The sequence below is a fragment of the Gorilla gorilla genome, chromosome 1 (assembly GCF_029281585.2).
Source record: "Gorilla gorilla gorilla isolate KB3781 chromosome 1, NHGRI_mGorGor1-v2.1_pri, whole genome shotgun sequence".
NCBI lineage: Eukaryota > Metazoa > Chordata > Mammalia > Primates > Hominidae > Gorilla > Gorilla gorilla.
Window position 1 is genome coordinate 20,437,290 of NC_073224.2, and position 26,997 is coordinate 20,464,286.

The following is a 26,997-nucleotide window of genomic DNA, read 5'->3' on the forward strand; positions in this document are numbered from 1 at the left end:
TTTAAGGCATGCTGAATGCCGTCCTCAAGATCTGCATCTCAAGGAGTATGCAGTCCAGGAGGGGAAACTGGATAATACACAGTAAGAATAATAAAGCTATACATAATATGTCCCTTAAAGACAGACCAAGGCGGGTGGATCATGAGGTCAGGAGTTTGAGACCAGCCTGGCCAACATAGTGAAACCTCGTCTCTACTAAAAATACAAAAAATTAGCCGGGCATGGTAACAGGCGCCTGTAATCCCAGCTACTCGGGAGGCTGAGGCAGGAGAATCGCTTGAACCCGGGAGGCGGAGGTTGCAGTGAGCAGAGATTGCACCATTGCACTCCAGCCCGGGCAACAGTGGGAGCGAGACTCCATCTCAAAAAATAAATAAATAAATAAATAAATAAATAAATAAATAAAGGCAGACAAAGACAGTCCCAAAAAGGGACAAATGACTTCTGCCAGAGCTCTTGGGGTGGGTGAAGAATCAAAGTAGTGGAGGAGGAGGCAGTTTAGATGGGTCCTGAAGGATGGGTTTGATGCAACAGGCAGGGGATTCCGGCAAAGAGAAGAGGGAGAAAGGGCACTGTTACCATGAGCCACCATCCCAAAGTTGGGCTTGAAAGGAGACTTGCGGCTGACTATGGTTTGAAATGGATCAGAAAAGGGCTCAGTACTTGGACTTGTCAGTGATCGGTAAATTATTTTAAATTGATTACTAAGTCATTAGGAAGGTTTGGAAGGTAGTGAATTTGTTATGAGATTTGTTCAAATAAGATTTGAATACAATTTCTTCTCTCATATAGTTTATTGAGGGTAACTATTAAACATTTTAAGAATTGTTGAGTTTTTTTTCATAGTTTTTACTTGAATTTGCTCCTTTTTCTCTGTTAGGAGCAGCTGTGCAGCCCTGCTCTGTCTCAGGGGAAGGGGTCTGCCAGAATCTGAGAGGTTTGCCAGAAGAAATGAGAGGGTGACCTTATCTCCCTTGGTTTTTGCTGCTTTTTTCTTTTGCTCTTTCTTTCTAGTTTCACTCATAAAAATGACTTTGTGTTCCAAAGAAAGAAGCAGTTGGCACAGAGTAGAGAGTTCCATGTTTTATCTCATCAAAGTGCTGGCAAATTTCCCCACTAATGCCTTGTGGGAAAACCTTCTCAGGCTCTAATTACATCTCTCCATCACTAGGGAAGTAAAGTTAATATTTCCTTATATTCTTGCATAAGGTGGGAGGGCTTGGGAGAAAAAGAATAAGGCTTTTCATTAATAGCATTTACATAGCGTCCTTCTCCAAGAGGATTCATTAGATTCATTGCATTAATGCCTATTCCGTGCTTATGGTCAGGTGAGGGGCAAGTTTGAGACCTCAGAGTCCTGCAGAGAGAGGAACTGTGGTCAGTACTGGAGATAAGGATTCCAGCTCTGACATGGGTGGGGCAGAGAAAAGGTGGGCGTGGGCAACAAGTTTCTATGTGGTTACTGTTCTAGTTGTTCCTGAACCTGTTTGGGCTCCATAATATCCCCCTGGCTGCTCGTGTCCCATGTCCACCAGTGACCATGCTCACTTCCACTTCTGATGTGAGCAAGGAGAGATTGTGAAAAGGAAGGAACACAATTTTGGGAAGTCAGCATTTCAGTGACTTATATCAATGTGACATATAGAGCAGCTGGCTTCACTCTGCTTGTTTAGAATTTCCTTCTTGGAGTAAAAGTAGCCAGCATCGTATTACTTTCTCTATCCTTTGTCTCAACTCATATCCATTATGACACAACTCTAGTATAATAAACATTTATATACAATGACAGACATTGAAAGAAAAATGATGGCGGCAGAGGCCAAGCATAAAAACACTCTAGGGTGAGACCAGCTTTTGTCTAAATTACCATAATGTCCCTTTGTCTGAATTATGTCTTGAGCAAGATTTCTCTATCCTCAGTTTCTCGTCAGTGATGGTGTGCAAATTACCCAACCAGATACCCCTTTCCTTCACAGGGAACCTGCCTTACACCTCCCATAGGGTTTGGTGTCTCAGTGGCTTCCAGGAGCCTGGCAGTTAGAACCAGAATCCCTGCCACAGAAGTGTTGATGTGACTGAACACAGCACAACCCCAAAGATTTCCTTTTCCCTGCATTTCATTCCAGTCTAGAAAGAAGAAAACAAGATTGAATACAATCGGCCATTCTTGTATCCTCAGGACTGCCAGAATCAATGGGATGTGGATGCCATCTGGGGGCCCATGGAACATAAATGCTTTTCTTGGCAGCCTGTATCATTATGCTTTCTGACTTAAAAAGTGGACTGCAATTGAAATCTGCTCAGAGAGACAGGTCCAGCAAAACTGTCACTTTATAATGTCTGCACAGAAAAAAAGCAAACATGACTACCAGTGCATTTCCACCTGCAGCTCCCTTGAACAAGGCACTTCTCTCCCTGCCTGCACACCAGGACTTTGGAGTGTTCTTGTCTGTGCTCTATAGAGCTTTCCCTTCCTTTGCTGTGAGATCTGCTTGCGATATCACCTTGTCCTGGTATACTAACAAAATCTGTTGATTAAAACCCAAATCAACAGCACAAATCTCAAGTACGTGTCATGAGACTCACTACATCCTTAGCACCTATGAAAAATGCCAACACTTAGACCTGCAAACACAAATGGGAAATGCTCAAAGTCACCATTGGCTATGATCTCTGCCCTTAATTTACAGAATTGTAAATTCTCCTGCAAACAAGAAAAGAAGCTAAGATAGTGCAGCCAAGTAAAAGAAATGCATTTTATGTTTCCTCTTTTTATGATATGTTTGTTTTATTAGATAGCTGCTGCTCTGGTGCCAATCATAACATCAAAAGACACAATCCTGAATGCCATCATCCTGAATGTTGAAATCTCCCAAAATTAAATCCCTAAAACCCCAAATTCCTAAAGTCTAAATCCCTAAAGTCTAAAATCCCTAACATCTGCAATCCTGAAAAATCACAATCCTGAGAGATTAAAATCCCACATGCTGGAATTCTGAAAACCAAATGTGGGGAAAGGATTTAGTGGGTTTTCAGTTGTGTCATGTTAGTTACATCATGGTAGGTGGAACTATTACCTTTTTATTGTCTTTATTTGGAAATTAGGTATGGTTTAAGAAGATGCATATAGGTGCCAAGCTGACAAGGGGTGGACTTGTGGACTTAATTTTAAGTGTCAACTTGATTGGATTAGGGAATACCTTGAAACCTGGTAAAGCATTATTTTGGGTGTTTCTTTGAGGGTATTTCCGCGGAGATTAGTGTGAGTCTGCGTGGACTAGGTAGGGAAGATCTGTGTTTAATGTTGGCAGGCACCATCCAATTGTCAAGGGCCCAGAGAAAACAAATGTAGAAGGCAAACTGGTCTCTCTCTGAGAAATGAGACAGACTTTTTCCTGACTCCATGGACATCAGAAATTTGACTGCATGAAAGTGCATTATAACAACGTTGACTTTGTGTGTAAGCACTGTGCGTATACATAACAATGTTGGGATTTCCTCAATAGATGAAGAGATGTTTGGACATCGGCATTTGTGAAAAATAAAATTTCTTGAGATCTCCGCTCTCTGGGTGGCTGAGATACGACCCCCTTTGCAGGTCTGTTCCATGGTGGGCACATTCCCATTCGTTGCCTGATTACATCATGTGATTACTGTGGGAAGAATTGTCACTATCATTGGTTTTCAACTGAGGTCACGGAAGCTGCTGAGAGGGAGGACCAGCTGTGTGCTCTGGCCACTCTGCCAATTTGTCTCCCATCCCTACTGGGTCTAGAGCATTTTGTATCCCACTGTGGAAGACTGAGCTTTGTAGACAGTTGAGGACAAAACTTAGCTAGGAAGTTTCTGACTTCTGGAAGCTCTTATTTACATGACAGTGAGGAAAGGAACAGATGAGCGCTCTACACTGGGAGGTAGCAGGAAAATTTTCCATAATTTTATCCAAAAAATTCGTCTATTTTTATCTAAAAAACAAGTGCTAATTAGGAAATTAGCTCTTGTGTTAATCTTCAGCATTGTTCTCAGAAGAGCATAAGCTTGTATATCTGCTTCCTCTTACTTTAAGTAAAAACTTAAAAATTGGGAGATGGGCTATACATTAAGACAAAAATACCATAGGAAGAGAATATGAACAAAATGTCATTTATTTAGTTTGGTTGCATTGTCTTAGCTTCTCTTCCTGTTTACAGGAGAATTTACAATTCTGTAAGTTAAAGGTAGAGATCATAGCCAATAGTGACTTTGAGCATTGCCCATTTGTGTTTGCAGGTCTAAGTGTTGGCATTTTTCATGGGTTCTAAGGGTGCATGCAGTGAGTCAAGTGACACCTACTTGAGATTTTAGCTTTGTGCACAGATGCGAAAGCTTATTGGCATCTGATGTACTTCCCTCTCATTCACAGCATAAAATGTGATTTCACAGTGATGCCTTTTCTCCTTGGCTTTGCATCTGGGTACACGCTTGACTCTTTCTTAGGTCTTGGTAGGATTTCTTGGAACCCCTGCAGCTCTGGAGGTAGAAGCACAGTGGCATGAACATTCCTTCCTAACTGCCATGTCGTGATGTGTTTCTCTCTGGGAATGGGACCACGCTGCTTTGCCTTCCCTGCCTATGAGGGCATCAGTCTGTCCTATAAGGATCACATGGAATGTTGTCATGGTGCATTATTCATGATAAACTCTGACAGCTTCAAGGTTAGATGTGCTGCTGAATACAAAACACCAAGCCAAGCCAAAAGAATTTTTTTTCTCTCCTCTATGTCCTCTCCCTAAATGGTTCTTAGTTGAAACTTGTACATGATTTCCTACTAGCTGAGCTGTAGCAGGAAGTCGTGCCAACAGTGGACACATCTTACTCACGTTTTATGCATCTGCCTATGAGAATCTGTAAGAGACACAAGCTATTCATGTTATAGAGTCCGGTTGATGAAGCAGAATGTGGTTCAGGAAGTCTCTCTCGCACTTAGAAGACTGATTTTGAAGCTGCTCTCATAGGTTTTCTGTGCTTCTTCTGCCCTCTTAGAGTGGCTAAGAGGCTGCCTGGGATCCCAGGTAGGTCTTGGACCTAAGACCTCAGCTGCTTCATAGAAGGTGGTCAGACAGGATGAGGCAGTGACTTCGATCATCTGGAGCCTCACACCTGTAATCCTAGCACTTTGAAAGGCTAAGGCAGGAGAATTGCTTGAGCCCAGGAGTTTGAGACCAGCCTCAGCAACACTGTGAGGTCCCATCTCTACAAAAAAATGGCAAAAACAATTAGCCAAGCACAATGTCGTGCACTTGTGTTCCCAGCTACTCGGAAGGTGGAGGTGGGAACACTGTTTTAGCCTGGGAGGCCGAGGCTGCAGTGAGCTATGATTGTGCCACTGCACTGCACTCCTGCCTGGGTACAGAGCAAGACCCTGTCTCAAAAACAAAAACAAACAAACAAACAAACAAACAACTCAATAGAAATGAAAGGGATGTGCTAATGATGAGATGCAAGCCCCCAAATTGACATGTACCTTCCCATTACAACAATTTTAGGTCCAAACTATGCATTTGGTGCAAATGGTTGATTTATCCTTAACAGGAAGGATGTCTTAGTCTGCTTGGACTGCCATGGCAAAGTACTACCGACTGTGTGGCTTAAACAATAGAAACTTATTGTCTCACTGCTCTGGAGGTTGGAATTCTATGTCAAGTTGTCAGTAGGGTTGGTCTTTTCTGAGGCCTGTCTCTTTGGCTTGTAGACAGCTATTTTCTCCTTGTGTCTTCACACAGTCTTCCCTCTGTATGCATTGGTGCCTTAATCTCTTTTTATAAGGACACCAGTCATATTGGAATAGGATGCATCCTTGTGACCTCATTGAAACTGAATGGACCTCTTTAAAGGTCCGGTCTCCAAATACAATTAAATTCTGAGGTCCTGGGGGTTAGAACTCCAACATATGAATATTGCAGGGGGATATAATTTAGCCCAAAACAGGAAGCCTAAAGGGCTCAGGACAGAGCTAAATACTAAATACATTCAGGTATTTCCACAAAATTTGAATAATTTAGTTTGACTATCTGTGGTCAATGTGGTCATATGTAGACATTTGATTGAAACTTTTTTTTTTTTAAGGCAGACTTTTTGACACAAGTAAGTTGATTCTTCCCACAAGTGAACTTAGCTGTTTTTCACATTTTGTTTTATCGCAGAGCCTGGCTCTTAGGCCAGTATATCATGGTATCCCTTCACACAAACAACTATCTACTGAATATCTGCCAGATTTACCATGCCATGGTGGACAAACTATGCATAAAAAAATAGCCCACCATCAAGGAGTATACAGCCTAGTTGGAATAAAACATAAATAGTACAAATATGTGAAACTTCAGCTACCATTAGAATTGATTTTTTTTTAGAATTGATGTTTATTTTTGTATGAGGGCATATTTCTTTTCTTTTTTTTTTTTTTTGAGACAGAGTCTTGCTCTGTTGCCCAGGCTGGAGTGCGGTGGCGTGATCTTGGCTCACTGCAAGCTCCGCCTCCCGGGTTCATGCCACTCTCCTGCCTCAGCCCCCCAAGTAGCTGGGACTACAGGTGCATGCTGCCATGCCTGGCTAATTTTTTTTTTTTTTGTATTTTTAGTAGAGACGGAGTTTCACTGTGTTAGCCAGGATAGTCTCAATCTCCTGACCTCGTGATCCACCCACCTTGGCTTCCCAAAGTGCTGAGATTACAGGCGTGAGCCACCACACCCGGCCATGAGGACATATTTCAATAGGCAGAGACACAAATTAACCTAGTACCAGCTGAAAAGAGGACTTATTATTTGGTGTGACCAGAGGTGGCAAGAGTGATCAGAACTAACAGGTTCTTCACTTTTTTATCTGTATTGTGGCTTATTCTTTCAAACCCCTTGTTTTAGTTATTTATTGCTGCATGTGGTAGGCTGAATGATACCCACCCCTCCCCAAAGATATCCACATCCTACTCCTTGGAACCTATAAATGTTACCATATTTGGAAAAGGGGCCCTGCAGATGTGATTGAATTAGAGACCTTGATGACGACATCATCCCAGATTATCTGAGGTGGGTCCTATATGACATCAGATCATGTCTGAGAGACGCAGTGGGAGATTGAACCAATTGAAGAGGAGGTGGTGATGTGACCACAGAGGCAGGGATTGGAGTGGTAGCTCCAAGCTAAGGAGTTCCAGCAGCCACTGGAAGCTGGAAGAGACAAGGACAGGATTTTCCCCAAGAATGTTGGGAGGGAATACAGTCTGTCAGTACCTTGATTTTAGCTCAGTAAAACTGATTTCAGACTTCTGGCTTCTGAAACTATGAGAGAATAAATTTATGTTGTTTTAAGCCTGTAAGTTTGTGGTAATTAGTTACAGCAGCCACATCCAACTTATATACGGCATAACCACCAAAAAACTTAAAACAGTGTCAAAGAGTTACGTTAGCAAAATGGTAGAATTTGCAGCTCCAACTTTGTTTCCCCACAGAAACATCGAAAAACAAACAGAAACCATTAGAACAAACATGATCAGAACTCTGGAAAATAGGCAAAAGTTTAAGCAACCAAGCAAACACTGAATAAAGAAAACCACTTGAAAATGGTGGGAAACTTTGTAGCATTTTTATTTGCTCTTGTCCCAGCCTTCTCTCTAGCAAGACAGTTCTCTTGATGATGACAGCCTTCATTCCCAGTGTAGGACCCTGGTCCCTGATTACAGAGGGACTAGAGAAGACCTTACTTATTGTGGATGTCTGTTCTAACCTGTCTGGGGGCTACCTTAAGGACTGACATAGGCCTGTATCTCTGCTTAGCCTAACTTAGAACATAGGCTGGAAAAATGGCAGGCATTGCTTGCAAATGCTCAAAGTGAGCTAACAAACTGCAAAAACCTGGGGCAAAAGATTACTGGTTGAGGTGTACAATAGACCATCTAAAGTCCAGGTGCAAAAGCTGGAAGAGATTCTGTGGGAAATTAGGACATTCAAAAGCACCAGGTATACAGGAAAATGTAGAAATCCATGCATATACTTGGGGCAAGATGCATGCTCAGAAAAGAGGAGAGAAGACCCTAAGCTTTCATTTCAGGCTGATCCTTGAGTTAAGTGTAAGGTTGGGTAAGTATTGTAGGAGTTCCCCAGCACAGAGCCAATCTGCAAAGACTGGGAAAGGAAGTTTGGAAAAGTATCTACAAATGGACTATTATAGCCATCAAAAATAAAAAACAGCAAACCCTGGGGAAGGGCGAGAGTCCGATAGCCAGAGTTTACATTATAATATTTAAGTGCCCAATGTTCAGCAAAATATCACAAGGCATACAAAGGAACGAGAACACATGGCCCATTCAAAGAGGCAAAATAAGTGGACAGAAACTATCCCTGAGAAAGCCCAGACATCAAATTTATTAGACGAATACTTTAAAATGATTGTCTTAATGATGTCCGAAGAACTAAAAGAAAACATGGACAAAGAACTAAAGGAAACCAGAAAAACAGTGTATGAACAAAATGAGAAATAAAGTGATAGAAATTATAAAAATTGATCAAACAGAAATTCTGAAGCTGGAAACTGAAAGCTGAAATGAAGAATTTACTAGAGGGTTTGACAGAAGATTTGAGCAGGCAGAAGAAAGAATCAGTGGACTTGAAGATACTACAATGGAAATTATTGAGTTTAAAGAGCAGAACGCAAAAGTAATGAAGAGAAGTAAAGAGAACTGAAGGGACCTCTAGGACATCATGAAGCAGATATATATATATATAGGAGAGATATATATAGGAGATATATATATATAGGAGATATATATATATAGGAGATATATATATATAGGAGATATATATATATAGGAGATATATATATATAGGAGATATATATATATAGGAGATATATATATAGGAGATATATATATATAGGAGATATATATATATAGGAGATATATATATATAGGAGATATATATATAGGAGATATATATATATAGGAGATATATATATAGGAGATATATATATAGGAGATATATATATAGGAGATATATATATAGGAGATATATATATAGGAGATATATATATAGGAGATATATATATAGGAGATATATATATAGGAGATATATATATAGGAGATATATATATAGGAGATATATATATAGGAGATATATATAGGAGATATATATATATAGGAGATATATATATATAGGAGATATATATATATAGGAGATATATATATATAGGAGATATATATAGGAGATATATATATATATAGGAGATATATATATATAGGAGATATATATATATATAGGAGAGATATATATAGGAGATATATATATATAGGAGATATATATATATAGGAGATATATATATATAGGAGATATATATATATATAGGAGATATATATATATAGGAGATATATATATATAGGAGATATATATATATAGGAGATATATATATATAGGAGATATATATATATATAGGAGATATATATATATAGGAGATATATATATATAGGAGATATATATATATAGGAGATATATATATATAGGAGATATATATATATAGGAGATATATATATATAGGAGATATATATATATAGGAGATATATATATATAGGAGATATATATATATAGGAGATATATATATATAGGAGATATATATATAGGAGATATATATATAGGAGATATATATATATAGGAGATATATATATATAGGAGATATATATATATAGGAGAGATATATATATATAGGAGATATATATATATAGGAGATATATATATATATAGGAGATATATATATATAGGAGATATATATATATATGAGATATATATATATATATGAGATATATATATATAGGAGATATATATATATAGGAGATATATATATATAGGAGATATATATATATAGGAGATATATATATAGGAGAGATATATATAGGAGAGATATATATATATAGGAGATATATATATATATAGGAGATATATATATATAGGAGATATATATATATAGGAGATATATATATATAGGAGATATATATATATAGGAGATATATATATAGGAGATATATATATAGGAGATATATATATAGGAGATATATATATATAGGAGATATATATATAGGAGATATATATATATAGGAGATATATATATATAGGAGATATATATATAGGAGATATATATATATAGGAGATATATATATATAGGAGATATATATAGGGGATATATATATAGGGGATATATATATATAGGGATATATATATAGGAGATATATATATAGGGATATATATATAGGAGATATATATATAGGAGATATATATATAGGAGATATATATATAGGAGATATATATATAGGAGATATATATATAGGAGATATATATAGGAGATATATATATAGGAGATATATATATATAGGAGATATATATATAGGAGATATATATATATAGGAGATACATATATATATAGGAGATACATATATATAGGAGATACATGTATATAGGAGATATATATATATAGGAGATATATATATAGGAGATATATATAGGAGATATATATATATAGGAGATGGAGATATAGATATAGGAGATATATAGATATAGGAGATATATATATAGGAGATATATAGATATAGGAGATGGAGATATATATATAGGAGATATATAGATATAGGAGATGGAGATATATATATAGGAGATATATATATAGGAGATATATATATATAGGAGATATATATATATCTGCTTTCACTGTTGTTATTCAACATTGCACTGCAAGTTATAGACAGAGCAAAATAGATAAAAGGCATCATAATGGAAGGGAACAAGTAAAATTATCTCTATTTGCGATTGACATTATCCTATATGTAGAAAATCTTAAAGAATCCACAAGAAAGCTGCTAGAGCTAATGAACAAATTCTATTAAGTTTTAGGTGTGAAAGTCAGTCATGTTTTTATCTACCTGGAATGAGCAATTCCAAATGGAAAATAAGAAATAATTCTATTTATAATAGCATTTAAAATAATAAAATACTTGGAAATAAATATAACCAAAGAAGTGAAAGACTTTTACATTAAAACATGTAAAATAGATTTTACCTTGAAACATGTAAATAGAGTTTACATTGAAAAATGGAAAATAGCCCAGAAATACACCCATATATATGTGGCCAGTTGATTTTTGACAAGGGGTACCATGTCCATTCAATGGGAGAAAATAGTTCTTTCAACAGATGGTGCTGGGGCAACTGGATTTTCACATCCAAAGAATAAAGTTGGACTCTTGTCTCACACCTTAAACAAAGTTTAACTCCAAACTGTGCAATGATTATGGATAAAAGTTTGGTGGTTCTTAAAAAAGCGAAACATAGAATCACCATATGATTCAGCAATTCTACTCACAGGTATGTATGAAACAGAGACGGAGAGAAAGAGACAGATAGAGAGATAGAGATGAGGGAGAGAGACAGAAAGAGAGAAGAGAGAAACAGAGAGGAGAGAGAGAGAAAGAGAGAAAGAGACAAGGAGAGACAGGCAGAGAAGAGAGACAGAGAGAGAGATAGGGATTGAGAGAGAGAGAAAGATATAGGGAGAGAGAGAGAGAGAGACAGAAAGAGATGGAGGAGTCTCTTTCACACACATGCACATACACAGTATGCTGGAGGAAGCTTTATCATCTTTTATGAATCTATCTTAAGAAATTATGTTGTTACTTCCACCACATGGATTCATTTGAAACAAGTCATCAAAGTTGTCCCATCTTCAAGGGGAGAAGAATTAGACCATTTTTTTGATGGAAGAATGTCAAAGAACTTGTGGGCATATTTTAAAATGATCACACCACTTTATTCCATGTGGCAATTGAAGACTTTTGAATTAACAACACACGACTAGAGAAGAAAAAGAGACTTCCCCTCTTGGATCCAGTATGAAAACCTTCAGGAAAGGATTGGGTTAGGTGCTGACTCCTTGGACCAATGACCATAACCAAAGGGATGAGGTACTGTAATTAGCCAGGCCTGGCTACCTGTCTGTCTCTGTGATGAGGTGGGTACATCTGTTAGGAGAAGATGGGGGAACTGGTGCAGTGCAGATAAAAATAGTAGCTAGTATGCTTATTGCCTAGTGAAACTTGCACACACAAAGCAGTTAGGAATGATTGAGAGCAGCATATGAATTTAAAAATGAGGGATGTTAAAAATGCATAAAGAAGATTAAAATGAAAACACTCCTTACAGAGTTCATTCATTTGGTCAATACAGTCATTTCCATCCCAAAACCTGGTCTTACATGTTAGCTTGAAGGTGCCTCTTGCAACAGATTTTCCAGAGACTTTTGTCTGATCTTTACTGGGGAGCAAAGTAACCTTTGATTGTCTCTCACTGTGGCTGTCTTTCCGGGAGCTTTATGTGCTGGGCTCAGGAAAAGTTCAGCCCATCAATAGGTTATCACATATATATACTCTGGGACTGATTGGACCACATTTTCTCACTGAATTGACTGATTGATGAATTCAGTTGGCAGAATTAACTCTTCTATGTCTACATGAAGTGCCATTTAGAAATAATCAACTCTTAATCAGCCTGGGATAGTCAGTACTAAAAGCACCTTCATGAGCTGTGAAAAATTTAATGCATTTATTTACATATTTAGTTTTAAATTTTAGTATATTGTTAGTTGAGGTATAGTTTCCAAACAAAGAGCCGTGAAATGTTTAGTAACTGTCTCTGTACCTCTGGATGAGGACAGCTCAGCCGGGAATGGAGGGGGACTGGGTGAGGAGACCAGAATGTCAGTGTGGCCACGCAGCACACTTTTGTTTTGTCTTCTGTCCTTGAGCGCTGGCTTCTTCCTGGATAAACTAGGCATAATAATACCTATCCTGCTGTGTGGGTGGAAGGTTAAATGTGATAATGATGTGTGTGAGATGCCTGCACAGTGCCTGGAGGTATTGGAGAATTATTTGCTGCCTTTTCTTTTTCTACCTACCACTTACCCGCTACCCCCGGGTGCTACATGTTAGAAAACACTGTGTAAAGTGTGGATGCTTCTGAAAAATCTCCCTGCCAGCAGTTAGTGCCAATAGCATGCAGAAAATAAGATGGAATGATTTGGCTTCTTTTCTATTTGGCAATAAGAAGCTTATTTGCACATAGCCTGATTTCTTTCAATCTGCAAAAAAAAAAAAAAAAAAAAATTGGAAATGAAGTAAAGCAACATATATTAAAACATGCAAATTATAAAGAAGCATTTAAAGCTTGACTACTCTTCACATCGTCGTATGGCAAACTATTTTTTTTATCTGCAGTCTAAATTTCATGACCTAGAATCTCTCGTTTTCTGCCTGATGCTTTGTTGCATGACATTGGATGACACTGAGAAAATGAAATTGAAACCCTGCTTGGGCTTTGAAAGAACTGGCAATCCTGCTTTTAAGAGTGGAAGGAAAAAAATGGAAAGGGAAGGAGGAAAATGGGACATACATGGAATACTAAAGACAAGACTGAAGAAAGAGAGGTTGAAAGCTCTCTCTCTTCTGATTATGTTTCTGTGGGTCTCTACTGTTTTGTGGCCTTCACCCTCATGGGCAGAGAAGGCTAAGGTGTAATTCTCAGGTAACCATTTAATCTTTCCATTTAAAATGGTCATTTACAAACATGGAGTCCATTTCCTTTGCATAATGGCAACGAGATGGCGCCTGTGCTCCTTCGTGGAATTCCTTGCTCTGGGTGATGGACTGGACAGCTAATTTGTTTTTATAAAGTGTCTGGGCACTTAATTAAATCTTGCATCCTGTCTAATAAAAAATCAATATCAAATCCACTACCAACACGTTCTGGATGGCAGAGAGGCACGCCAGAAGAAAATCTTGAGTGGCGGTTCCTTCCAGATTTAGCAAGCTCTGCAGCTTGTCTTTGGCTGTTCTCTCATCCTGTTGCTTGGCCCAGCTCCTATTCCTAAGTCAACGAGGGCTTCAAAGCATGGTATGAATGCATCAGCTGCTCTAGAGGTCCTGTCTTTGGGAGATGAATTGTGGCCCATTAAAAAAAAGTTCTCTAGGGAAATGTGAATAAGTTTCCTGCAAGTCTCGGAAATAAAAACCTTTATGGTATATAAATATTTGAAGGTTAACAAAGTCTTCAGTTGGAGGAAGGCAGGCCCTTGGCAGAACCAAAGGGCATCTCACGAGTGGGTAGAAAGTTATAGGAGGGATTGTTCTTTTCTGCTTTGGTGTTGGTAGTGGTAGCTGGGGGTCTCTAGGCTGATCGTGTATGATCTGGAGTCTGGAGCCTTGCTACAGTTTGAACTGGTCAGAAAAGCCAAGGCCCGCCTCCCTCTGCTGTCTCTGTCTCACTGAGCCATAGGCGTGGGGTCCTGCATTGGCCATTTCAGTTTTGCTTGTCGATGAGGAAAGGTAGATCAAGTGGGTCAAGGTGGCAAGGGTCATGTATTCAGAGTAGGAACTGAGTGGAGTTGGAAAATAAGCAGCAGTGAAGAAGAGAGATCACTCCAGCAATCTTCTCACTGCCAAAACTCTCCAGGTCCCATAGACTGAGCACCATTCAATAATTCTATGTGTTGTATGAACGCATCAGACAATTCCACAACCTCCTTACTTCATTTGCCTGCTTGTCATAGTGTGAGAATTGCTTTCATTGTCCATTTGTTTCTTGACAGTCAAATCTCTTCATTAATAAGAAAAAGACTTGAATTCATGGCACCATTTTATTTTCCAATGCTATTGTATAGAATGTCCAAACTAAGATCTAAAGACTATCTTTTTCCCACCATCCCTCTAGAAGTTCCTGATCTTTGTTACATCTCAGCCCAGCTCCTCTTGCCATATCCCCTATTACAATGAATGGCAAGTCAAGCAGAAAAAAGCCTGTGGGTCATCGTGGACTTTCAGCTCTCCCGGGACATGAGCCACTACACCTTTTCGGTTTTATCTCTTAAGCATCTCTTCCTTCTGTCCTTTGATCTCGTAAGTGTTGTCTGGACACACGCACTCGCCTCTTAATGGGTCCTTGGTTTCTATTTTCATCCCCCTCCAAAGCATCCTTCGATCATCCTTCAATCCCTTTCCAATCATCCTTCATGTTGTAACCAGTCTTCTTTCTAAAACTCATTTACAATTGCTTTTCTACTTCATCTCTCTGCGTGACTAATGTCACTATCAGGACAAATGTTAAATATGGCCTGCCATAACCAGCTTCTTGCCCTGGCCCTTGCTTAGCTTTCTAACTTCATTTCTTGCCATTCCTTCCCCACTTCAAACAACTTTCTCTCTCTTTTTTTTTTTTTTTTTTGAGTTGCAGTTTTGCTCTTGTTACCCAGGCTGGAGTGCAATGGTGCAGTCTTGGCTCACCACAAACTCCATCTCCCGGGTTCAAGCGATTATCCTGCCTCAGCCTCCCGAGTAGCTGGGATTACAGGCATGCGCCGCCACACCCGGCAAATTTTCTATTTTTAGTAGAGACGGGGTTTCTCCATGTTGGCCAGGCTGGTCTCGAACTCCTGACCTCAGGTGATCTGCCCGCCTCGGCCTCCCAAAGGGCTGAGATTACAGGCATGAGCCACCGCACCTGGCCGCAACTTTCTCTTTAGTCCCTTGGTAGTTCCTGAAGGCATACTGCCTTGTCCACTGTTTAGTACCTCTGCCTGCACTTACCACCTCCTTCTCCTACTAGGTCATCCAGACTTGGTTTCTGGTTGGTCATGGTGTGGCTCATGCCACAATCCTAGCTTTTTAGAAGGCTGAGGTGGAAGGACTTGAGGCCAGGAGTTGTAGACCAGCCTGGGCAAATAGCAGGACCCCATGTCTATAAAAAATTAGCCAGACATGGTTCTGTGCATCTATAGACTCAGCTACATGGGAGGCTGAGGCTGGAGGATTGTTTAAGCCCAGGAGGTCGAGGCTGCAGTGAGCTATGATCACACCACTGCACTCCAGCCTGGGTGACAGAGCAAGACCCTGTCTCCAAAAAGACAAAAAAGACTTGGTTTCAGTGCCCCTTCTTTTGCGTGCTCGATATATTCTCTATCCTCATACATATTGTGTTTTAGTATAGCTATTGGCTGTCCTCTTGGCTAAACTGTTAGCCTCCTAGGGAAAGAAAGAGACCCTATTCATTTTTACTTTTTATCCCCAGCGCTTAGCATAGTGCCTGGTCAAAGTAGCCTCTCAAGAAGTGGTTGTTGGATGAACAGGTGAATTCATCTTATTATCACTTATCATCTTATTATCATTGTTACATTATTAATAGCTGATAACTCTACTAACAATAGAATTATAAAGCATTAGCGCTTTTCAGGTCAACCTTGTTAAAAACCTGACTGCAAAGTTCAATTCTGCCATTTGCTAGCTGTATAAGCTTGGACAAATTATTCTTTCTAAGCTTTATTTTTTCTATCTATAAAATGGGATAATAGGGTTGTTTGGAGAATTAAATGAGATGGTGCATGCTAAATATTTGGGTTATATATCATTCAGAATGAATGTTTGTTAAATTATACTCACCGGTAAAATATTTAGGTATTTTAGATCTGCTAGAGATAGGCTTTTTAATCTCTTTGTGTTTTTTTGTTCAAATTTATTTGCGAACTGATTATTTTCTTAGATAATCATTTTCTTAGATAACCTTAGCGCATCTAATTTGATGCCTGTTGAGAGTAGAGAGAAACCAAAAAGCTCACAGCAGAGGGACTTTTTCATATGTCACAGTAGACAAACAAAGTTATTTTCCATCACAGCCATGTATTGGGCGGAATGACCTTTAGTAGCTGATGACAGCGATGTAGCAGAAGGGACAGTTTTCCACTTGACCTTTATACAATGTGCCAGCTTGTCTCATAACACAAAATAAGTTGCAATTGACAGGCTTGATAGAACACTAACCCGACAGGAGACAGACACTGAAGCAGCCCCTGTTTGCTACAGAGCGTGGCAACTTCCATATACCCAAGGGTGCCTTAGAGATGACTACTTCCTAAGTCATGGCCAGAACATTTAGTGTAATTAGTTCCTCTGGGAGTTTATTGTGAGGTGAGATTTGCTCATAATGAATTTTCATTGCCAAGGACTTGGTCACTCGCAGGTACCCCACTATAGTCTTTTGACTTTTCTGTCTTTGTAAGCTGTCTTCCTCTCCTCTTCGCTCTTTGCTTTTACCACAGGATGTTTTCTTCTTTACTCTTTTTAATTTTTTTTCTTTAAGACAGGGTCTCGCTATGTTGTCCAGCTGGGGTGCAGTGGCATGATCATAGGTCACTGCTGCCTCAAATTCCTGGGCTTAGGCGATCCTCCTGCCTCAGCCTCTCAAGAAGCTGGGATTACAGGTGCATGCCACCACACTTGGCTAATTTTAAAAATTTTTTATAAAGACGGGGTCTCACTATGTTGCACAGGCTGGTCTTGAATGCCTGGCCTCAAGCGGTCCTCCCACTTCGGCCTCTCAAAGTGCTGGGATTACAGGTGTGAGCTGCTGCACTCGGCCTCTTCTCAGCTTTTCTAATGCTTCATTTTTGCCGTTCCCTAACTTGACTACTTTTAGTTTTCTACCACTGGGTGATTTTTTTCCCTTGGGGCTTTTCTGCATGAGGGCTAAAATGTGAAGTTCTTAAGTTTGTTCCTTCTCCCAGATAGTCACAGGGCAGAAGTGGTTCTGAGCAGCAGGTAGGAAACGTGTTGTCGTTTTGTTTACAGGTTTGTTGGAGGAAGTTGCTACCAGTCACCTCACGTTGCATACCTAGTTCTGACACTGACTGCATTAATAACCACAGGTAATTTACTTTACCTCTGCAGGAAGTCACTGGAAGGGTTACATTTTCATTTGGGGTGAACAGCAACTGTGGATACGGATCATGAAAATTGACAATGGAGAATGGGCATGCCATTCTGGAACTTTTCCCAGCTTTTTTCCAGAGCCAGGTCTGTCCTGATGTGAGAAATGATGTCCTCATCTGCCAAATGAGTACAATAACATTAGCTCTACCTACCTCGCTGGGCTGATGAGAGAAACAGGAAATAATACATATAAAAACTGTGCTGATTGAAAGGAGCTATGTCAACATATTAATTCAGGCTGTCCCTGGTTGGAGTATTGTGGATAATGTTATCTGCTTTTTATTCTTTTCCACACTACAGATGGGAAAAAAAAAGAAAAAAAGTTTTTAGGAGAGAAAAAATTAGAAGAAAATGTTTAAAAATACTCTCTGGAAAGTTAGAATTCTAATAAAATCCTTAGTACCACAGTTGAGGATTTGGCTTCACGCTCCAAGTAAGTAAATCTGGCTGAGATTAATATTTGATGCATATTTATGAAATCAGATATATCAAAACTGTATCAAAAGATATAAATCTTTTATTTTTCTTAAAGACCTTATACAATGAAATGTTCATTTATATCATATGGACTTGGGGCAGCAACAAAAACTTGGCAACCTGGGGTTGCTGATATTTACAGCTGTTCAACATTTTTGGATCCATGTATTCTCTTCAGAACACCAGAAGGCTGTGCTTTTCAAGTCGTGTTCTGAGGAGCCTCAGAGATGCCTTAGGGAAGGCTGAAAGGGAAGCTTCATCCAGAGTACTTTGGTTTCTATCTGTTATTAGTCCAGTAAGATTTCATCTCAACAAGGGCTCTGTTGCTAAAAAAAAGAAAAAGAAAAACAAACAATGAAAAAAAAAATCAAGAAGTAAACAAAAATTCTTGAAAAGCACTGCCTTGGCTGGGCGTGGTGGCTCACGCCTGGAATCCCAGCACTTTGGGAGGTCGAGGCGGGCGGATCACGAGGTCAGGAGATTGAGACCATCCTGGCTAACATGGTGAAACTCCATCTCTACTAAAAATACAAAAAATTAGCCGGGTGTGGTGGCGGGCACCTGTAATCCTGGCTACTCGGGAGGCTGAGGCAGGAGAATGGCATGAACCTGGGAGGCGGAGCTTGCAGTGAGCCAAGATCATGCCACTGCACTCCAGCCCGGGCAACACAGCAAGACTCCATCTCAAAAAAAAAAAAAAAAAAGCGCTGCCTTAAGGACTTTCAAAAATGGTATCTCAGATATTTGGAAACTATTGTTGAGAGAAAGGAAGAGATTCCTCCCAAATCCGGGCTTCTTTTTCATGTTTGATAGAAGCTTGAATTTTGAGTAAAAAACACAGTATGCTAGAGATGCTTAACCTGGAATGACCATGGTATTTGATACAAATGGGGTTCTGTAGAATGCGGACAGCTCTGCCTGGAGTGCTCTATGAAATAGATCTTTCTACTTACCCACACTGGAACAAGTGTGTCCAGCATAAACATCACAGTGCTTCAAATACTGTTAGTCCCAGTCAAGGATGTTATCCTCTGTGTCCATTCCACTCAGAGGTATTCATTTTCTTCTTGGCAGCTGGAACCAATTGCTTTGGATCCACCATGGAAGCCTCAACATCCTGAACCAAACTCCTATTAATGAAACTTCCCAAATTTAAACAAAGCAAGACAAATAGATATCCACACAGCGTAGATCATGACTTCTTTAGACATCATGAAAAGAAAAAGAGGACCCATGTGGAAGAATACGCTCATTTATGATCAGGGTAGCATCATATTCCTCTCCCTTTTAACATTATTTCAGGGTAGCAACTGTCTGGATGCTGGCCATGGGCTTGAAAAAAACCAAGTGGGCATTTCTGCCCACTGTACCGTTTCTCCCACGCGTTTCCCAGTCCCCTATCATGGCATGAAAAAACCGCTATTGTTCTGTGTTGGGACAATTAGATTTTTGTAGGGGGGAAAAACCACCCAAAAGCAAATGGAAAAATATGCTATGATTAATGTCAGTTACGGGAATTAAACTTCAGAGGCCTTTAGGACCATTATGAAGGAATCATTTTCCCCTTGGTGGCAATATGGGACTACAGTTGTCCCTTGATATCCATGGGGGATTAATTCCAGGACGCCTGTGGATACAGAAATCCACATGTACTCAAGTCTTGTTTTCAGTGGATATGGAAAGTCGGCCCTCCATATCTGCAGGTTTTACACTTGGCGAAAGCTGTATTTTTGATCCATGTTGGATTAAGGATCTGGAACCCCTGATACAGACCGTATTTATTGAAAAAAAGTCTGCCTATGAGTAGACTCACATGTTAAAACCCGTGTTGTTCAAGGGTCAACCGTAACTGCAGGCAGAACATCTGGGCAGGAAGCTCCTGCAGGAAGACCTGCAAACTCAAGTCTGTGGAACGGCGATGATCTTCCCTTGCTTCCAGAATTGTTGCTGTGAGATCAGGTGCACTGACTATGACCTTACTCTTTGTACAGAACTTATTTCTGGTCTGGTTTAAGTGAACGTTATTCTTTCTGTGCAGTCCCGTGGTTACATCAAAGGTTAAATTTCATATAGCATGTCTGTTATATCAGACTTCTCTGATGGCCTGTCCAGAGCAAACATTTTAAAATATTGGTCCTATTCTGTCTTATAACAGTCTGCTCTGGTGATTTTTGTCTCATCAATTGGATTATGACACTGTCAGCCACTGTTAGTGTTATTCTCAAATTCAGTCTTCCATTCATCTCTCCTTCCCTTCCCTGGCAGACAGACTTCTGCAGCCACTGGGGCTGTTGGGGTGAGGAAAGGCAAGAACCGATGTTTCATTCTCTCCCTCCCTTCTTCCTCCGTCTTTTTTGTTGGTTGTGGGGTGGGCTACATCTTCTTACCCAAACAACCGGGAGCATTTGTTGGCAAGTTTATTGTGCCCAGTGCCGATGTCTGGACAATTAATTCCCTAGGTCAGTGGCTTTCACAGTTTGTGATGGTGACTCCAGGAAGGAAACTCACCATGACCCTTTATATACATAGAACAAAAATGCAGCCCACTCTGATATTGTATTTGTTCTATTCTAGTTCATTAAAAGTGAATGTTGGTCTTCATCCTTTAAATGGATATTGTCACCTGCTAATAGATTGGACCAGTATTTTGAACAATGGCCTTGGTACTTCATTTGGCTTTGCATGCTCAATTGGCATATCCTCTGTGTGGGGAAGGGGGCAGGGCTGCTTCCCTGGGCTGTCTCCTGGGATGCCCAGGGGCCCTGCCTGCCTGCGTGGGTCCTTGGGGACCTAGAAGTTCCTGGTTTTTCATCAAACAGCGGGGCTCTAGAAGAGCCTTTTCCCTTATCCTGACTCTTCCACCCTGATTTCTTCCCGAGGACTTCTTACTATGTTTAAAGATGGCAGTGAAGTGGCCTGTGGGTTCTAGAACCCTGCAAACACAGCCCCAAGTGTGATACCAGTTTACCCTTCTTGTAGACATCCCCAAACTTCAAGGTGATTGTCTTGAAGCCCTTCACCCAGGAGAGGGAACCAGCGTACAATAACCGCTGTGCTGCAGGAGAGGGGAGGTAAAGAGTTGTCACAGCCTTGAGCCTAGCTCTTCCCCCAAAGGCAGTCTCTCTTTTCTTCTTCCTTCCTTTAGTCATCTGTGTATAGACACAGACGCAAACTTTTCCTGGAATTCCTAATCTTAAGCAGTCTTCAGTAGGAGACCTGGCTTCAGAGTCTGCCCTTAAACAGTGAGGTGCCCTGTGTCTTTTATTCTTAACTGTGGCCTATCTCCACTCAAATTTTGGCATTTGGCGTTTGATTGTCAATGGTTATTTTACATTCTCAAGTGTCACTGTCATTTGGTTAGGGTAGTTGTCAGGGTGGTTCTGAGAGCCAACTGTGTAGCATAGCTTTGTTGTTACAAATGAAAAGGCCAATTCCCATTTAACCAGGTACTGTTGGCTTTCTCTACAGGATTTGGTCTACATCCATTAGTGCTCTTTGTTGTCCATGTCACTATAGGAGAGATTCCCCGGGACCTACAGGGTCGCTGTCTGTTTCCAGGATCAGTGAGTCACTCCCTCGTGGCCTGTTACGGCTTTGTGTGACCACAGAGAGGGTCACGGTGGTGTGGAAGCAGGGAGGGGGAGTCAGCCCTCGCTGTGCAGCAACCACAGTGACGTCCCCAGTGATCAGGCTTCGTGGGGATGCTTAAGTCCCTCTTGATGATCAGCTCTAGTGATTCTCATGTTCTGCACCCACAGAATACATCCTAGAATAATGGTGGTGAGGTAGGAAACTGGCAAGACTTATTTTGTGTTCACAAGCCTCCTGACCCAAACAGGATCTGGTCCAGACAGGGTCAAGTGAAGAAACTGACGCAAACCAGCAGATGGCGACAAAAGCCATCCCTAACTGCCCTTATTGCTCATTAGCATAAGACATCCCACCAGCCCCATGACAGCTTACAAATGCCATGGCAACTACCGGAAGTTACTGCCCGTTTCCTAGGAAGTTCTAAATAACCCATCCCTCAATTTGCACTAGCTCACCCCTTAATTTGCATGTAATTGAAAGTGGGAATAAACACAGTTCCGAGAGCCCATATGTTGCTGACTCTGCATTGCTGCCTATGAGTTAGCCCTGCTCTGCAAGGAGCAGTACCCTTCATTAAGATGATTGCTGTCTAACACCACCAGGTCGCCCTTGAATTATTTCCTGGTTGAAGTCAAGAACCTTCCTGGGATAAGCCCCGGTTTGGGGGCTTGCCTGTCCTGCATTGTTGGTATTTTCGGTTTGCTGAGAAAAGTTCAGTTAGTGCTGCCTGAGCTGGCTGAAGGCCCTTCTGGGCTGGATCCATACGCCCAAGAGGGTGACACTGGCTGGTCTCGGGGGTGGTGTCTTTGAGGGAATGAGACTGGTCCTACGAGTGCTGGAGAAACTGCACACTGAAATGGTGTAGCCTAGCATTGTTAGGGAGTGGCAGATAGGAGCAAGAAGCTGAAAGCAGGGAGTAGACAGGAAGGAGCACATTCCCTTTCCTCCTCCAGCTTTGCAGTCTCTTTGGAGCTGGCAGCAAAGTCAGAAACATGGTTGGTCTACAGAGGTCCAGCCTCAGCATCACAAAACAGAAGATAAAAAGATACATTTAGAGGGGAGAGACAATAGCTTAATAACAGGCACAGCCCCAAAATAACATTTTGCTTTTCCATGTTATGAACCAAGTGAGAGATAACATGAAGGCATGAAGAAGATGGAAATCTAAATATCAGCATCGTTCCTGATAACATAACATTATGGAATGTGGCTTGGGTATATGGCAACAATGGACTTCCTAATACCAAACCCCAGAACAAGAATTGCCCGTGCAGCTGTGGGCAGTGATGAATTGCAGGCACCTTTTTTTTGAGGCCTGGCCTTGTAAACCTGAGTTTCTGGAGGAGCAGAGCAAATGAGTGCTGCCCAAGGTCACCTGGCCTCCACCAAGGAGGGAGAGAGGAAGCACTGAGTTACACATGCTCAGTCTTAGGTCCCAGTTTACCAGTGGGGAAATTCAGTCTATCTCCCTGGACAGGTGAAAGCAGCGGGGCAACAGGGAAAGCCCCTCCTCATGGATACCTAAGGGCAGGGAAGACGGGCTGTATTCCCTCCCTACATAATGTAAAAGACAATATTCTCAAAAGCAGTTGACACAACAGGGGCCAGTTCTTATAAATTGATAGTATCACTCCAAAATGCGTTTGGGCAAAGACAGTTTTATAAGTGGCCACATGATCTGGTTCCATGGCATGCTGCTTAACTGCTCTGTCTCAATTCAGGAAGTGGTTTTAGAATATCAAGAGAAGAGAGACGGATGGACTGCATCATCTTTCTAGAAATATCATATCCATAATCACATCCATGATCTCTCTCTTAGCCTATGATGGACAAATAAGGGTCTGCAGTGAGATTTTACCCTTCCCTGCAAGAATCTGGGGTGTAACTATTCAGGATTATTCATTAAGAGCAGGCTCTCAAGCTAATAGAATCAACCTTGGAATAAGGCTGGCGTAGTAATGCAATCAGTACTTGGTAATTAGCAATATTCTGATTCTTTTCTTAAAACACCAGCTCATCCATGCCTGCTCCTGCTTGTCTTCAGGTGTCTGCAAGATGATAAAATGGATGAACATAGCACATGATTATCCGTGGAATACTCAGAAACTCTCTATCATCTCTCGTGTTATAGCTTGCTTTTTCTCTATTTTTCATGGACACCTGTGCTTCTCACTCTAATTTTACATTGCACACCTATAATGGATTCTTATTTTCTGTTACTGATATTTTTGCTAGTGTATAAGATAGAATTTCATATATCAACATGTCCCAGTATTCCTCAGAGGGCTTAATAACTTCCAGGTGGTTCAGAACCACTGATGCCTGGGGCCCTAAAGGGAGACTGCTGCATGTCCTACATGTGTGAATGGAGGACAGAGCGAGTTTAGGACAGGGGGCAGGGATGGACATTTTACATTTTGAAGAAGTAAACACTGGGCAAGACTGGCCATTAATTCCTCCTCTATTTGACCATCCTCTACGTTTTGGGACTCACTGAATATAGGCTGAGTTTCAGAGAGACGCCCCTAGAGTAGAATTAAATCTGAATCAAGAAGCAATTAAACCCATGACAGCAATCTCTTGGAATCATTTTTACTTTTGTAACAACTCTTCTACTTGTGTTTTTCAAAACTCTTCACAGGCATTCTTTTCTCACCATTTTACAATAATCTGGTGGCATGAGTTGGTCTAGTGTTATTTCTCATATGTGAGATGAGTAAAGTGGCTCTTAGAGGGGTTAAATAGGGCCTGGTGTGGTGGTGGGTCATGCCTTGCAATCTCAGCGCTTTGGGAGGCTGAGGTGGGAGGATCGCTTGAGCCCAGGAGTTCGGGGCTGCAGTGAGCTATGATTGTACCACCGCACTCCAGCCTGGTGACAGAGTGAGACTCTGTCTAAAAAAAAAAGGAGGGGTAGGGGGGTGGTAAGAAAAAACCCTAAAATTATATTATAAGATTGTTTAGGATGAATCCAGGACTAAAATCTGGGTCTCCTGACTCTTAAGCAGATAAATCAGTTTTAAAACTTGATTTTTTTTTCGTATGCTAGAGGATTTCATACAAAGATGGAGGAATCATGCTGCATCCCTTTAGTGTTTACTTGATCATTATATTCATCTTTAGAGGTTTATCTTTAGGATCACATTTTGTGCAATCTATGATGTTAATCTTTAAGATCCTAGCTTAAAGCATTATAAAGCCAAGATTTGTTTTTTAAAGTGTCTAAAGAGAATGTCTCTTGTTAAAGTGAGACTGTCTTCTCATTTTACAAATCCTAACTGCCTTTTACAGCACACAGTGCAGTAGATGTTCGGGAGGCAGCTGCCAACAAGGCACAATCGCCCACTGTCTTCAGGGGCCTCTGGCTTAGTCCTCATGCTCCTGGATAGCACCTACCAGGAGTTCCCATCTGGGTCCAGGAGTTAGGCTTTAATACCTAGTAAGAGTCATTGAGCTGCCAACTATTATTTTGTAGCTCAGAGGTCTTGGAGCTCTATCCTTGGAGTTATACACTTAACCAGTGAAGAGCCTAACGGCCAAAGATGTAACTGCTTGACATATGAAACCACATGGTGAACTTAGTTTGTTCTACCAAGGACCTGAGGTCTTTCTTCCATCTGCATTCTGTTACTATTGCATTTTTGCTCTGGAAAATGTTCCCATTTAACGAAATTTTATTTCTAAAATCTGCATGGCATCTGAGGAGTTTGAGAAAGTACTTCTAAAATGTGTCCTGCAGAGCCTTCTACAGCGTATCTTTCGGCTTCTCCTTAGTATTTATAGAGGCATATATATATATATTTTTATTATACTTTAAGTTTTAGGGTACATGTGCACAACGTGCAGGTTTGTTACATATGTATATGTGTGCCATGTTGGTGTGCTGCACCCATTAACTCGTCATTTAACATTAGGTATATCTCCTCATGCTATCCCTCCCCCTCCCCCAACCCCAAAACAGGCCCGGTGTGTGATATTCCCCTTCCTGTGTCTATGAGTTCTCATTGTTCAATTCCCACCTACGAGTGAGAACATGTGGTGTTTGGTTTTTTGTCCTTGAGATAGTTTGCTGAGAATGATGGTTTCCAGCTTCATCCATTTCCCTACAAAGGACATGAACTCAACCTTTTTTATGGCTGCATAGTATTCCATGGTGTATATGTGCCACATTTTCTTAATCCAGTCTATCATTGTTGGACATTTGGGTTGGTTCCAAGTCTTTGCTATTGTGAATAGTGCCACAATAAACATACGTGTGCATATGTCTTTATAGCAGCATGTTTTATAATCCTTTGGGTATATACCCAGTAATGGGATGGCTGGGTCAAATGGTATTTCTACTTCTAGATCCCTGAGGAATCGTATAGAGGCATATTTGAGTCCAGTACATACGCAGGTTCACAGTGTGCTAGAAGCATTGCTCTTTATTAGTTATTCTTATCACTGGCTGCAGTTTTGTGATTTCTCTCTATTAACATTGCCTTTGAATTGAAGGTCACTGTTTTATTTGTATTGCTGCTCTTCAGCCAAAAGAAAATAGCGTCATTCTGCTTTGTTCCAAGAAACTAATATTCTAGCATGCTTTCTGCCTTCTGATTGAATTTCATCCAAATTGGAATAGCTCAGGCTAGTGGAAATATTTTATTTAATCCTCTAGGGTTTTTTTTTTTTTTTGACTAGCTGTTGTATCTTGATACCTTTACATCACTCAAAGAATTTAAGCTGTTCCTGCTGCCATGTCATTAGCCAGAGACCAATTATGTACAACCCCCTTGGCTTTGGGCCTAACACTGGTGTGTTCCATTTGTCCATTCCAGAAAGGGATATACACATCAGTGTGGTTTGAATTATATTTTAAAAAATAATGATGATGGTGGTTGCTCAATGGTGCTCCTCTGATATTCTGAATTCTATTATAGATGAATGAGCTGAAAAATATTCTATAAAAAAAAATTATGTCTTAAAAGATTATAGGCTGCAGCGATTACCACTAAAAGGGTGAGAGAGCCTGTGGTTTTTGAGCACTGACAAGCAGATACGTCCAGCTAATTTTTTGTGAAAACACCAGCAGAGCAAATTACTCATGAAAAATCTATTCACAGGAATGAATTAAA

At 40.3% G+C, this 26,997-nt stretch overlaps 1 protein-coding gene across 12 annotated transcripts in view; it reads left to right on the forward strand.

Annotated features, from left to right (window-relative positions):
* DISC1 (DISC1 scaffold protein) overlaps positions 1-26,997 on the forward strand; it is a 415,293-nt gene that overhangs the window by 78,286 nt on the left and 310,010 nt on the right. For 2 of the 12 annotated variants that reach the window (XM_063707824.1, XM_004028591.5), the window contains one exon: positions 19,370-20,902. The exons of 9 other annotated variants lie outside the window; for them this stretch is intronic. In XM_063707824.1, coding sequence (XP_063563894.1) covers positions 19,370-19,416 — 47 coding nt within the window. In that variant the 3' untranslated portion in view covers positions 19,417-20,902. Of the gene's footprint in view, positions 1-17,776; positions 17,903-19,369; positions 20,903-26,997 lie in introns of those variants that run through there. One more of the 12 variants, XM_063707823.1, reaches the window with a different exon arrangement.